Below are 13,385 nucleotides of genomic sequence, written 5' to 3' on the forward strand. Positions count from 1 at the left end.
TGATCTTTGAAATTTTCTGTTCAGCTCTTGTACATCCTCATTTCTTCCATTTGCTTTAGCATCTCTGAACTGGAGAGCAAGTTTCTGTGTCTCTTCTGACATCCATTTTGACCTTTTCCTTCTTTCTTGTCTTCTTAATGACTTTTTGTTTTCTTCATGTATGATGTTCTTGATGTCATCCCATAACTCTTGTGGTCTTCAGTCTTTAGTGTTTAATGTATCAAATCTGTTCTTTACATGATCTCTAAATTCAAGGTCATATTTTCATTCTCGTGGACTTATTTTCATTTTCTTCAACTTCAGTTTGAATTTGCATATGAATAATTGATGGTCTGTTCCACAGTCTGCCGCTGGCCTTGTTTTTATTGATGATATGGAGCTTTTCCATCGTCAATCTCTACAGATGTAGTCAATTTGATTTCTATGTATTCCATCTGGTGATGTCCATGTGTATAGTCATTTCTTATGCTGTCTAAAGAATGTATTTGAAATGAAGAAATCATTGGTTTTGCAGAGTTCTATCATGCATTCTCCAGCATCATTTCTATCACCAAGGACATATTTTCCAACTACTAATCCTTACTCTTTGCTCCCAACCTTTGTATTCTAATCACCAATAATGATCAATACATCCTGATAGCATGTTTGATCAATTTCAGATTGAAGAAGTTGGTAGAATTCTTCCATTTCATCCTCACTGGCTTTAGTTGTTGGTGTGTAAATTTAAATAATAGTGATATTAACTGGGCTTCCCTATAGGCACATGTATATTATCCTATCACAGACAGGTTGTACCTCTTGACTGATCTGGATATGTTCTTTTTGACAATTCATGCAACACCATTCCTCTTTAACTTGTCATTTCCGGCATAGTAAACCATGTGGTCATCAGATTCAAAGTGGCCAATAACTAGTCCATTTCAGCTCACTAATGCCTAAGATATCAATGTTTATGTGTTCCATTTCATTTTTGACAACTTCCAATTTTCTCAGATTCATACTTCATGCATTCCATATTCTGATTTTCAATGGATGTTCACAGCTGTTTCTCTTCATTTTGAGTTGTGCCCCATTCACATCATCACAGTCAACTCTACTTTGAGGAGGCAGCTCATTCTCCAGTCACATTTTGAGTGCCTTCCAATGTAAGGGGCTCATTTTCTGGCACTATATCTGACAGTGTTTCTCTGCTAGTCATAGGGTTTTCAGTGACTAATTATTCAGAAGTAGTCTGTCACTCCTTCTTCGTAATCTGTCTTCGTCTGGAAGCTCATCTGAAACCTGTCAACCCTGGGTGCCCCTGCTGGTATTTAAAATACTGGTAGCACAGCTTTCAGAATCACAGCAACTCACAAGCCACCACAGTTTGACAAACTGACAGACAAGTGGTGGTCCTAAGGATAGGACTAACTCAGAAATAAGCTATCATTAACTTCATCAGAATTCTGGTGGAATCAAATAGTAGTTCATTATCATTATAGTTAATACATCTTTCTTTAAAAAATAATAATAAGAGTCCTAATGATTTTTTGGAAGATTGAAAATCTTAAAGTGTTATTTTACCCAACTCCATGTCTTTAGACAAGTAAACTTCTATAAAATCTAGGAGATGCTTATCCCTTTCTCCTTAAAGACAGAGAACAGTTATTGAGTTTCTATTAAATGTCAGTTATGCACTAGAAACAGGAAGGAAACTAGTTGTATTTCTTGGGTGCTTTCTACATGTTCTCTCGTTTATCTTAGTACATCTTTCAGAATGTGAGTTCACATATTCTGTTTTACAGATTGTTTTAAAATGAGGTTCAAAAATGTTAAGGGGAATAGGGCTACAAGCCAGGACTGTTGCATGGCCCTCAATCATTCCATCCCCCTATGATAACAGAAACTTTATGATCTATTTCTTTACTCAGTGCAGTGTTCACTATCCTAAAGGCCAAAAAGCTCTTCACTCAGCTACCTAAAATCTGTTTTCTGATGTGAGCTCATTTCCTATTACTCATTGTTCTATGAACAATAAAGATAACTGCTCCACATCCTCCCCATAAAAGTGCTTCTGATAGATGAAAACAGAAATCAAATCCTTAATTTCCCATATATAGACAAATAAATGCATTCCCCATAGATTTCTATTGAAGAAACTATTTTATATCCCTAAGATGAATCTGGTTATTCTTTTCAGGATCTTATCTGAGTACAATGCAACTTTTTTCAAAATGTAATAACCCAAAATGAACACAAAGCTCTCAAAAGTAACCTACTTTTGAAAATGGGAGGGATGGTAAAGCAATATTCTTTCTTTCATAAGATTCAGAAGGCAAACACATGAAAAACCTTTGGAAGAAACTTATTTAAATACTTTTTAATCCTTAACTTAAGCTAAGTATATTGTTGTTGTTGTTGTTGTTAAGTGTCCTCGAGTCGTTTCTGACTCATAGTAACTCTGTATAGCATTTCCAGGGAGCAGCTGGTGAGTTTGAACTGCCGACTTTGCAGTTCAAATCAACCTTGTGATCCAGTGCTTATCCTACAGCCCCACACCAGATAAGATAAAAATACCATATATTTTCCATACATTAACAACCCAGAAGTTCCCCACCCACACTTCTGAGCGTAAAGGTTGTATTAAATGGTTTCCCCCTTTATTTTTACATATGTTGTTTGTTGTTGATAAGTGCCATCAAGTCATTTCCGATTCATAGCAACCCTGTATAGGGTTTATACCCCTTAAAGAACTCAAAGGAATCTTAAATCAAGCTATTGCTATCACATATCAAACTTTTTTATCAAACAAAGGTGCTCTGGTAATGCAATGAGCTAAAATTGGGCTTCTAACTAAAACACTGACAGTTCAAACCTATCCTCCACTTCACAGAAGAAAGATGAGGCAGTCTGCTTCAATAAAGATTTATAGCCTCAGAACTGTATGGAGCATCTTCTCTGTCCTAAAGGGTCAACATGAGTCAGAAGCAAATCGACTCAATGGCAGTGGCATTTATCAAACCGAAGTTGCATTTTTCCTGAAGCAATCAAAGATGACAACTTCATATATGAAAAATAATCAATGAGCACCAACTCTTTAGTATGTAAGAGTTATATTCTAGGGATAAAAATTAAGTGTTCCAAAGATAGTCTTCCTGAATTAACCACTCCGATTCTATAAAGGAAAACAGACAGACAGACAGCAACATAAATGAAAATATATAGTAGCATAAACAAAGAAGTGACAGATTTTACCTAAGAGAGCTGAGGAAGGAACCTCGTCAGAAAGGATGAATAGAAATCATGCATACCTAGAAATGCTTTCAACAATGCACCATTGGCAATTTCTTTTCAATACTACAATATTTAAATAAGTGGTTAATATTTGCTTAAGTCGTTTCTCCTGGTTTTTGTTTGTTTGTTAGCTTTTGAAACCCATTTCTTTTTCTTAACAGTTATTTGAAATATTTTCAATTTGTTGACATTTTTCTGGAATTTTGCTGCTTAAAAAAAAGTGACTTGATATTCCAGATCAAATTAATTTTATTGATATTCTTGCTCTACAATATAAAGCAAGAGTGGAAGCAGTTCAAATTGAAATTGGCAATATCAAGTGAAAAAGCACAAAGAAATAATTTGGTTTAAATAAAGTGTTGACTGATATTGTTGTTGTTGTTAAGAGCCTTCAAGTCAGTTCTGATTCATAGCGACCCTGGATAGCATTTCTGAGGTTCTTTAAATCTTGTAGAAGCAGAAAGCCTCATTTTTCTCCCGCAGAGCAGCTGGTGGGCTTGAACCATGGACTTTGTGACTAGTAATCCAGTGCTTATCCTACAGCACCACACCAGGACTTCTTTAACAACATAAACACAGTGACTATATGCATGGGTCTCACCAGACAGGACAAAAAGGAATGAAATTGACTACATCTGTGGGAAAAGACACTCAATATCATCACCTAAACAAGACCAGGGACCAATTGTGGAACAGACCATCAAATATTCATATGTATATTCAGGCTGAAGCTGAAGAAAATTAAAACAAGTCCACAAAGGCCACAATACGACCTTGAGTACATCCTGTGTGAATTTAGAGACCATCTCAATAAAGATTTTATGTATTAGACACTAATGACCAAAGACCAGAGGAATTGTGGGATAACATCAAAATCATCATACATGAAGAAAACAAAAGGTCATTAAAAAGGAAAGAAAGAAAAGGGCAGAGTGGATGTCAGGAGAGACTCTGAAACTTGCTCTTGAATGCAGAGTAGCCAAAGATAAAGAAGAAATGATGAAGTAAAAGAGTTGAGCAGAAAATGTCAAGAGTAGCTCAAGAAGACAAAATCAAGTATAACAATGAAATGTACAAATGCCTGGAGTTAGAAAACCAAAAGGGAAGAATATGCTCAGCTTTTCTCAAGCTGAAAGAACTGAAAAAAATTCAGCCTTCAGGTTGCAATATTAAAGAACTCTATAAGAAAAACATTGAATGACAGAGAAAGAAGATGGAGGGAATGCATCAAAAGAAGATGGAGGGAATGCAGAGCCACCAAACCAAAAGAAATGATTAATGTTCAGCCAATTCAAGCAATATCGTTTGATCAAGAACCAATGATATTGAGGGAAGAGGTCCAGCTGCACTGAAGACATTGGCAAGAAACAGGAATTGATAGGATACAAATTGAAATGTTCCAACAAACTGATGCAGTGCTAGAGGTGTTCACTCATCATATATGCCAAGAAATATGGCAGACAGATACTGGCCAACAAATTGGAAGAGGTCTATATCTGTACTCATTCCAAGGAAAGGTAACCCAATGGAATACAGAAATCATTGAAAAATATCACTAACATCATATACAAGTAAAATTTTGCTGAAGATAATTCTAAAACAATTGCAGCAGTGCATCAATAGAGAGCTACCAGAAGTTCAAACCAGATGCAGAAGAGGACACAGAACAAGGGATATCAATGCTGACATCAGATGGATCTTGGCTGAAAGCACAAAATATCAGAAAGATGTTTACCTGTGTTTTATTGACTATGCAAAGGCATTCAACTATGTGGATCATCACAAACTATGGGTAACATTTCAAAGAAGGGGTATTCCAGAACACTTAATTGTGTTCATGAGGAACCCGTAATACATAGACCAAGAAGCAGTCATTAGAACACAACAAGGGAATACTGAATCATTTAAAAATCAGGAAATGTGTGCATCAGGGTTGTATCTTTTCACCATGCTTATTCAATCTGTATGCTGAGAAAATAATCTGAGAAGCTGGATTATATATGAAGAGGAATGTGGCATCAGGATTGGAGGAAGACTCATTAACAGTATGTAATATGCAGATGATACAACCTTACTCACTGGAAGCAAAGAGGACTTGAAATATTTATTGATGAAGATCAAAGACTATTACTATTGCACCTGAATGAATGTAAAGAAAACAAAAATTGTCACAACCGGACCAATAAAGCACTTCATGATAGAGCGAGAAAAGACACAAGTTATCAAAGACTTTGTTTTACTTGGGTCCACAATTAACACTCAAGGAAGCAGCAGTCAAGAAATCAAAGAAGTATTTCTTTAAGCAAAGACATCACTTTGAGGACTATGTTGTACCTGATCCAAGTCATGGTATTTTCAAGCCTCATATGTACGTGAAATTGGGCAGTAAATAAGGAAGACCACAGAAAAATCTATTCATTTGAGTTATGTTGTTGGCAAAGAATGTTGAAAGTTCCATGAATTGTCTGAAGAACAAACAAATCAGTTTTGGAAGAAGTACAGCCAGAATGTTCCTTGGAAGTGAGAATGGCTAGACTTCATCTCTTGTACTTTGATATATTGTCAGCAGGGATCAGTCACTGGAAAAGGATATCATAGTTGGTAAAGTGGAGGGTCGGCAAAAAAGAGGAAGATCTCCCAATGAAGTGGATTGATATGGTGGCAGCAATAGTGGGCTCAAACATAACAGTTGTGAGAAAGGTACAGGATCCAGTAGTGTTTCATTCTGTTGTTCATACGGTTGCTATGACTTGGAATCAACTCAACTACACCTAAGAACAACAATATGATGCACAATTATGGTGTTGGAGAAGCGTATTGAAAACACCATGAACTGCCAGAAAACAAATAAATCTGTTTTGGAATAAGCATTGCCAGATTGCTTCTCAGAAGTGATGATGGCAAGATTTTGTTTCTTGTATTTGGACACACTGTCAGAGGGACCAATCCCTAAAGAAGGACATCATAATTGGAAAAGTGGAGGGACAGCTATAAAGAAGAAGACACTTAACGAGATGGATTGACACAATGTCAACAGTGGACTCAGGCATAACAACAATTGTGAAGATGGTGCAGGGCCAGGCAGTGTTACGTTGTGTTCTGCAAAGGATCGCTATGATTTGGAATCAATTCAACAGCACCCAACAACAGTAACATATGTACTAGATTCATAATTGCTTAGATTCTGAATCTAACCAAGTAGTAATCAATACAAAGTCTCTATCCTCTTATAGCTTTCATACTAAAGGTGGAGGCAGACAATAAACAAATAAACTAAGAATTAAATATAATTTCATATATGAAGATGACAGCTAGAAAGTAAAATAAAGAATAAGGGTTGAATGTTATTATTGTTGTTGTTAAGTGCTGTTGAGTTGGCTCCAGCTCATAGCCACCAGTATAGGGTTTCCAAGAAGCAACTGATGGGTTTGAACCACTGACCTTGAGGTTCAAAAAGACCTTGAGGTCAAGTTCTTATCCTATGGTGCCACACCAGGACTCCTGGTGGGTTGGATGTTGTTGTTGAGTGCCATCGAGTCGCTTCTGACCCATAGCAACCCTGTACAAGGTTTCCAAGGCTATAAATCTTTACGGGAGCAGAAAGCCTCATCTTCCTCCCACGGAACAGCTGGTAGTTTCAAACTGCTGACCTTGCAGTTTGCAGCCTGATTCGTAACCACTACGCTACCAGAGCTCCTTGGTGGGTTGGAGAGTAACTGAGAATATTGAGAAACCTAAAAGTGATATCAACCTATCAGGATCTAATCTCCATTTAATAGAACACTAATTCAAGAATTCCATTAATTAAGCATATCTGTTGTTTAGGTTTAGTAGAACAATAGTATAATAAATGTTTCCAATTACTATAATAATATTCATAACACTCATGAAAATAGTTATGTTTCTCCACTTTACAAATTAAGAAATGGAGGCTCTTAGTAGCTTGTCTGGATAGCTTCAACAAAGTAAATGACAGAACCTAAATTGAAACCTTGTGAATTTCCAAAGCCCATGCTCTTTGCACTGGACCATAGAACACACAACTGCTCCAATAAAAATCAAAATGGCGCCATTATTTCCAAAGTTCAAACCATTACTACAGTTACATGATTCATTAGTTTTAAGAATTTAATAAAGTAAATCATGATTATATACTCTATTTTTGAGATGTACCAGGAAATAAAAAGGATATGCTATTAATCCAAAAATACAGTGCTTTTAGGGTTACTATATTACTTTTGTAGTAATTCACTGGAAAACTCTTAGTAAAATTTGCTGTTTCACAAAACATATCACATTGTTTAGAATATACCCCAATAGAGTTACCATAATAAAATAATAGCTTATGAATTTATAGTTTATCCTTAAGGTTTTTTATTACGAAATATAGAATTCTAATTTTAAGAAATCAAAATTTAAAGCACATGATTTCATTCAGGGGGAGGAAAGTGAAATTGGAAAATTCTCCAGTTTTCTGTTGGAGAACAGACACATTCTACGAACCCATTTATACTCATTAATATCTTTTTGGGGGGGGGGGTAGTTGGTTTCTGTTTTGTTTGTTTTTTATTTTTCCTGTGTAATTTTATAGGACAATTTCTTAACACAATGATCCTACTACCAACCAAACAAGGAAAGGGGAAAAAAACTTATGATTTTGAAAGGCAGAGACCAAGAAAAGCACCTGAACATTGCTGTCCAGGTGATACAGCTCCTAACCTTCCCTTCATTGCCCAGACAGTTCTGAGGAGAAAACCAAACACACACAAAACAGGCTAGTAGATCAAATCCTATGATTAAGATTCCCCATCAAATATCTTTAGTAGGGAGAAGAACTGAGAGGATGAGTAACTAACCCTGGGGAGAGTCAATAAATATGCCCCTAAACAAGGAAGTCTCAGGTCGTGGACCAAGGTGAAGGTGCTGCCAGGACTTGCCATCTGCTTCCATATGGGGGTGGGACTTATTCCTGACTGGGGGAGCAGACCTGGCACAGAGTATTGATGGGTTAACAGGAAGTATGCAAGGTCTTTCTTTCACAGCACCACTGGTGGGTACAAGCTGCCAACGTTTGGATTAATATTGTTGTTGTTGTTAAGTGTTAAGTGTTGTTAAGTCGATCCTGACCCATAGCAACACTGTATAGGGTTTCTGAGGCACGGCTGGTGAGCTTGAACTGCCGACTTTGTAGTTCAAACGGCTTTGCAAACGGCACATTAACCCACAGCGCCACACTAGGACTCTAGTGAAACCACCTGGGACTTAAAATAAATTGAACATTACCCTTAGTATTCTTCATTTTATTATGTGTGAATTATACCTCTTTATTTTAAATGTTATTAAAAAACACATTGAGAAAGTATACTATCAATTCTGTTTTAAAAAAGATAGGAGGAAGACTATTTTTCTCATTTTTGAATAGAATATCTCTAAAAAGATGCCAAAGAAAAGTGATGATACTGATTGTGTTAAAGGAGAAGAAGATGAGATAGGGTCGGACTCAGAAGGAGATTTACATCATGGACTCTTAAACAGAGGGTGATAAAATCAAACCTAGAATATCTTAAGGAGCTCTTGGTAGTGTAGTGGTTACGAATCGGGCTGAGAACCTTAAGGTCAGCAGTTTCAAACTATCAGCTGTTCCACAGGAGAAAGATAAGAGTTTCTGCTCCCATAAAGATTTGCAGCCTTGGAAACCCTGTGCAGGGTCACTATGAGTCAGAACTGACTCCATGGTACTTAACAACAACAACAACAGGTTATATCTTAATGATATAATGAACCCTCACTTACTCTTAAAAGTGCCAGTTTTGTATGATGTATTATATAGTCAACCTACATATGAATTTACCAATGTGAATTTTTCATTATGTGAATGTATTACCTCTTCAAAAATAAATAAAATGGCGTGCCTGTGGGTACTAATGAAAGAACATTTTCTCTTAGCTTAATTATTTGTGGTTCCTTCATTTTAAAAGGGAAGATAAATATCTAAGAAGCAATGCTTGTAAACTTGATTTAATCCACCCCACATATTTGGGCCAAATGAATCTTCTGAGCACAGCTTTCATCATGTTACTCCCCTTCTGAAAATCCTCCCTAACTTCCACTGTGAGCAAACAACATCCCAACTTGTTTAGCTGACCTTGAAGGCTTTCCAAAAGATGGCCTCAACCAACTTTCCCCATTGCTCTGAAACCTGAACCCTCAGCTCTTCTCTCACTGACTGACTTTTTCCCAAGGCACCTTGCAAGCAAGGTTGTGTCATCTGCATATCACAGGTGGTTAATGAATCTTCCTCCAATCTTGTTACCAGGTTCTTCTTCATATAGTCCAGCTTCTCAGATTATTTGCTCAGTATACAGATTGAATAAGTGTGGTAGAAGGATACAGCCCTGCCACACACCATTCCTGATTTTAGACAGCGTAATATCCCCTTGCTCTGTATGTACAGGTCTATGTACAGATGCCACAGGAACACAATTAAGTGTCCTGTTATCCATAACTTGTTATATATAATAAGACATTTATAATAATAAGACACATAAGACATCTGCGGTGGTAGCCTTCCTTCCACATTCTTTTCCGAAATCAGCTTTCTAATGTCTGACATTTCTCTGTTGATGTAAAATTGCAACCATTTTTTATTTATCTTCAGCAAAAATGTTAATTGTGTGTGATATTAGTGATGTTGTTCAATAATATCTGCATTCCACTAAATCATCTTTCTTTTTAATGGGCACAAATATGTATCTCTTCCAGTCAATTGGCCAGGTCTTGCAAATTTCTGGGCATAAACAAGTGAGTGCCTTCCAGTAATGCATCCGTTTGCTGAAACATCTCAGTTGATATTCTACCAGTTCCTGAGCCCTTGGTTTTTGCCAATGCCTTCAGTGCACTTTGGACTTCTTCCTTTATTACCATCAATTTTTGATCATCTGCTACCTCCTGAAATGCTTAAACATCGGTCAATTCATTTTGGTACGGTGACTCTGTGTATTCCTTCCATCTTCTTTTGATGTTTCCTGCAACAGTTAATATTTTGCCCCTACAATCCTTTGAATTTTTTCTTCAGTTCTTTCAGCTTGAGAAATACCTAGCATGTCTTCACTTTTGGTTTCCTAACTCAAGGTCTTTGTACATTTCATTATAATAATTTACTACGTCTTCCCACGCTTTCCTTTGAAATCTGTTTCTCTTTCTCTTCACATTTTTGTATTCACTTTAGACCTCTACATTCAAGAGGAAGCTTCAGGGTCTCTTCTGGCATCCATTTTGGTCCTTTCTTTCTTTCTTGCCTTTTTAAAAATCTTTTGCTTTCTTCATGCATGATGTCCTTGAAGTCATCCCACAACTCTTCTGGTCTTCAGTCATTACTGTTCAATTGATATTTGTTGTTGTTGTTAAGTGCCATCGAGTCTATTCAACTCAAAGCAACCCTGCATAGGGTTTCCAAGGAGCAGCTAGTGAGTTTGAACCACTGATCTTGAGGTTCAAACCAAGCTTGCAGTTCAGGGCTTATCCTACTGTGCCATGCCAGGATTAGTCTTAAGTATATTGCAATGAACTCTTCAAGTTTAATTTTATAAAGTAAGTTGCTCATTTTCACTGATTTATTTTTAAAATTAATTCAAATTTAAGCCTATAGTAGCGTGAAGAGGAAAATATATTTGGAATATATAAGGGGAAATTTTTGGAATATTCTAAATATGAATACCTACCTCAGGCCCTGTGATGTGCATCAGACCAGAAACAGCAGAGGCAACAGCATCATAACCAGCTCGCTGAGACATTGGACCTGTCTGACCATACCCTAAGACAACGAGAAGAACAGACACATTCAGCATGGCAGAGGGAGGGCAATAATTCAATAGTGTATTCAAATCATCTGAATCCAGAAATCTTGCAGCATTTTTTCCTATTAGATTTACACTTTCCCTTGAAAGAAGCAGTAAGAATTAATTATGATGCGCTATTCATGGTCTCAAACCAGTGACTTGTGGGCCAGATCCCACCACCCAGTAGTGTTTTGCTTGGCCAGAAGAGTATTTTGAAATTTTTGGTATTTAACTGTCGACATTTAAAAATCAGAAGATTTCACATAAAATACAAATATCTTACTTGTCTTGAAAAATCAGAAAATAAGTTGAAAATTATGCATGCATTATCAGATGGTAACAGTCAATCACAGATGAGTGACAGCTGTCCCCTTTAAAAAAGACATGAGTTCTTCGGTTTGCCACAATCTCCACCTCTTCTTAAGGAGTCCTGGTAGTATAAGTGTTACGAGTTAGGCTGCTAACTGAAAGATCAGCAGTTCAAATCTATCAACCTCCCTGAGGGAGAAAGAAGAGGCTTTCTACTCCCATGAAGTTTACATCTTTGCAAACGCTATACAGGGTTGCTGTGAGTCAGAACTAACTCCATGGCACACAACAAACCCCACTTCTCCACATCTACACCTCAGCCTGATTCATTCATCTAATTTACTTCCTGGGAATCAACCACTTGCTGTTTTTGATTTATACAAAACAATTTACAATGTAAAATTAAATAGTGTCTCCTTGCTTCTATTTACATATTTACATATTCTCTCAAGGATACACAAAAAAATATAAATGATCATTTTTTAAATTTATACATAAAATGTACATTTCTTAATAGTGCTGAGTTAAGAGTATGATAGAAAGTGCCATCTGTTTGTTTGTCAACACCAAGATTCCTGTTGTTCCAGATGTAACCTTCACTCATCAATAAACATGAGGTCTGAGAGCAGGAGAAAATATTCCTGTGCGCTCCTGCTCTCCTTAGTCCTCGTGCTTATTGATAAATTAAGGTTACATCTGAAACAATAGGAATCTCTCTTCAAATGCCATGTATTAACCAGACAGACGCTCAGAGAGAAACCCTATACATAGACAAGCCTTCTATACCCATCAGTTATTTGCTGGAACACAGGTTGGCTATGAGTCAGAACTAACTGGATGGTACTCAACAACAACAACAAAGCAAACATTCTATCTGGGGATTTTGGTCACATTTCTGACAAAGACCATATCTGGTGGCAAATGTATTTGGGTAGATTCATTGATAATTAGATGATTTAATCACTAGCCTCTTTAGTTTCTTCATTCATTTATTATTGCTATTAGTGCTTGGGCTTATTGATGAATGAAGGTTACATCTGAAATTCCCTTAATACTCTGATTTAGAAAGACCAGGAAAGGCCTGCCTCAGGGTGTTTGCGTTGTTTCTCCAGTCACCTAGAATGCTCTCTCTCCATCTCGTATTTTTTCTCCATACACCTCGCTCTGTATTTTTCAGGTCTCTGCTTAAATGGCTCCTCATCTGAGAGCTATTTCCTGGCAACCTTTCGTACTGTTTTCACAGCCTTTACTCCCTACAAGGAGCTTTGGTAGCATAGTGGTTACGAGTTGGGCTGCTAACCTCAAGGTCAGCAGTTCGAAACTACCATCCACTTTGTGGGAATAAGATGAGGCTTTCTGCTCCTGTAAAGGTTTACAGCCTCAAAAACAACTATACAAGGTCGCTACAGGTTGGAACCAACTCAACAGCACTTAACAACAACATCTGTTTATTGATTTGTATTCTGTCTCCACCCTATTAAAAGGTGTGCTCCGGAGTTTTGTTTGTTTCCTGTTTGGTTCAGTGCTGTAGCCTCAGCTCCTAGAATGGTGCCTGGCACAGAGTAAGGGCTCAATACCACATACTGAGTGAATGAGTACATGAATACTTGTCATATAAAATTAATCATTATTTTTTCAAAAACAAGTAATAAATGCATAAACTAAGGATGCCTGTGATTAAATCATATAATTATCAATTAATCAACCCAAATATATTTGCTACTAGATATGATATTTGTCAGAAATGTGAACAAAATCCCCAAATAGAACCATTGTTTTATTGTTGTTTTTAAATACCATGGAGTTAGTTCTGACTCATAGCCACCATATATAAGGTTTCTGAGGAGCAACTAGTGAATTTGAAGTGCCAAACTCATGGTTAGAAGTCCAGTGTTTATCATTCAGCTCCACACCAGGCTCTGTTTTATTAAGCAGCTACATAGTTTAAGACCGAAGGATATTTAT

The 13,385-nt window shown here is 36.8% G+C and overlaps 1 protein-coding gene across 1 annotated transcript in view; it reads right to left on the reverse strand.

Annotated features, from left to right (window-relative positions):
- LOC102820687 (succinate--hydroxymethylglutarate CoA-transferase-like) overlaps window positions 1-13,385 on the reverse strand; it is a 1,213,992-nt gene that overhangs the window by 1,026,942 nt on the left and 173,665 nt on the right. Inside the window, 1 exon segment of the mRNA XM_006832262.1 lies at window positions 10,995-11,086. Within this exon segment, the coding sequence (XP_006832325.1) occupies window positions 10,995-11,086 (92 nt within the window).

This window comes from Chrysochloris asiatica, unplaced genomic scaffold (assembly GCF_000296735.1).
Source record: "Chrysochloris asiatica unplaced genomic scaffold, ChrAsi1.0 scaffold00006, whole genome shotgun sequence".
NCBI lineage: Eukaryota > Metazoa > Chordata > Mammalia > Afrosoricida > Chrysochloridae > Chrysochloris > Chrysochloris asiatica.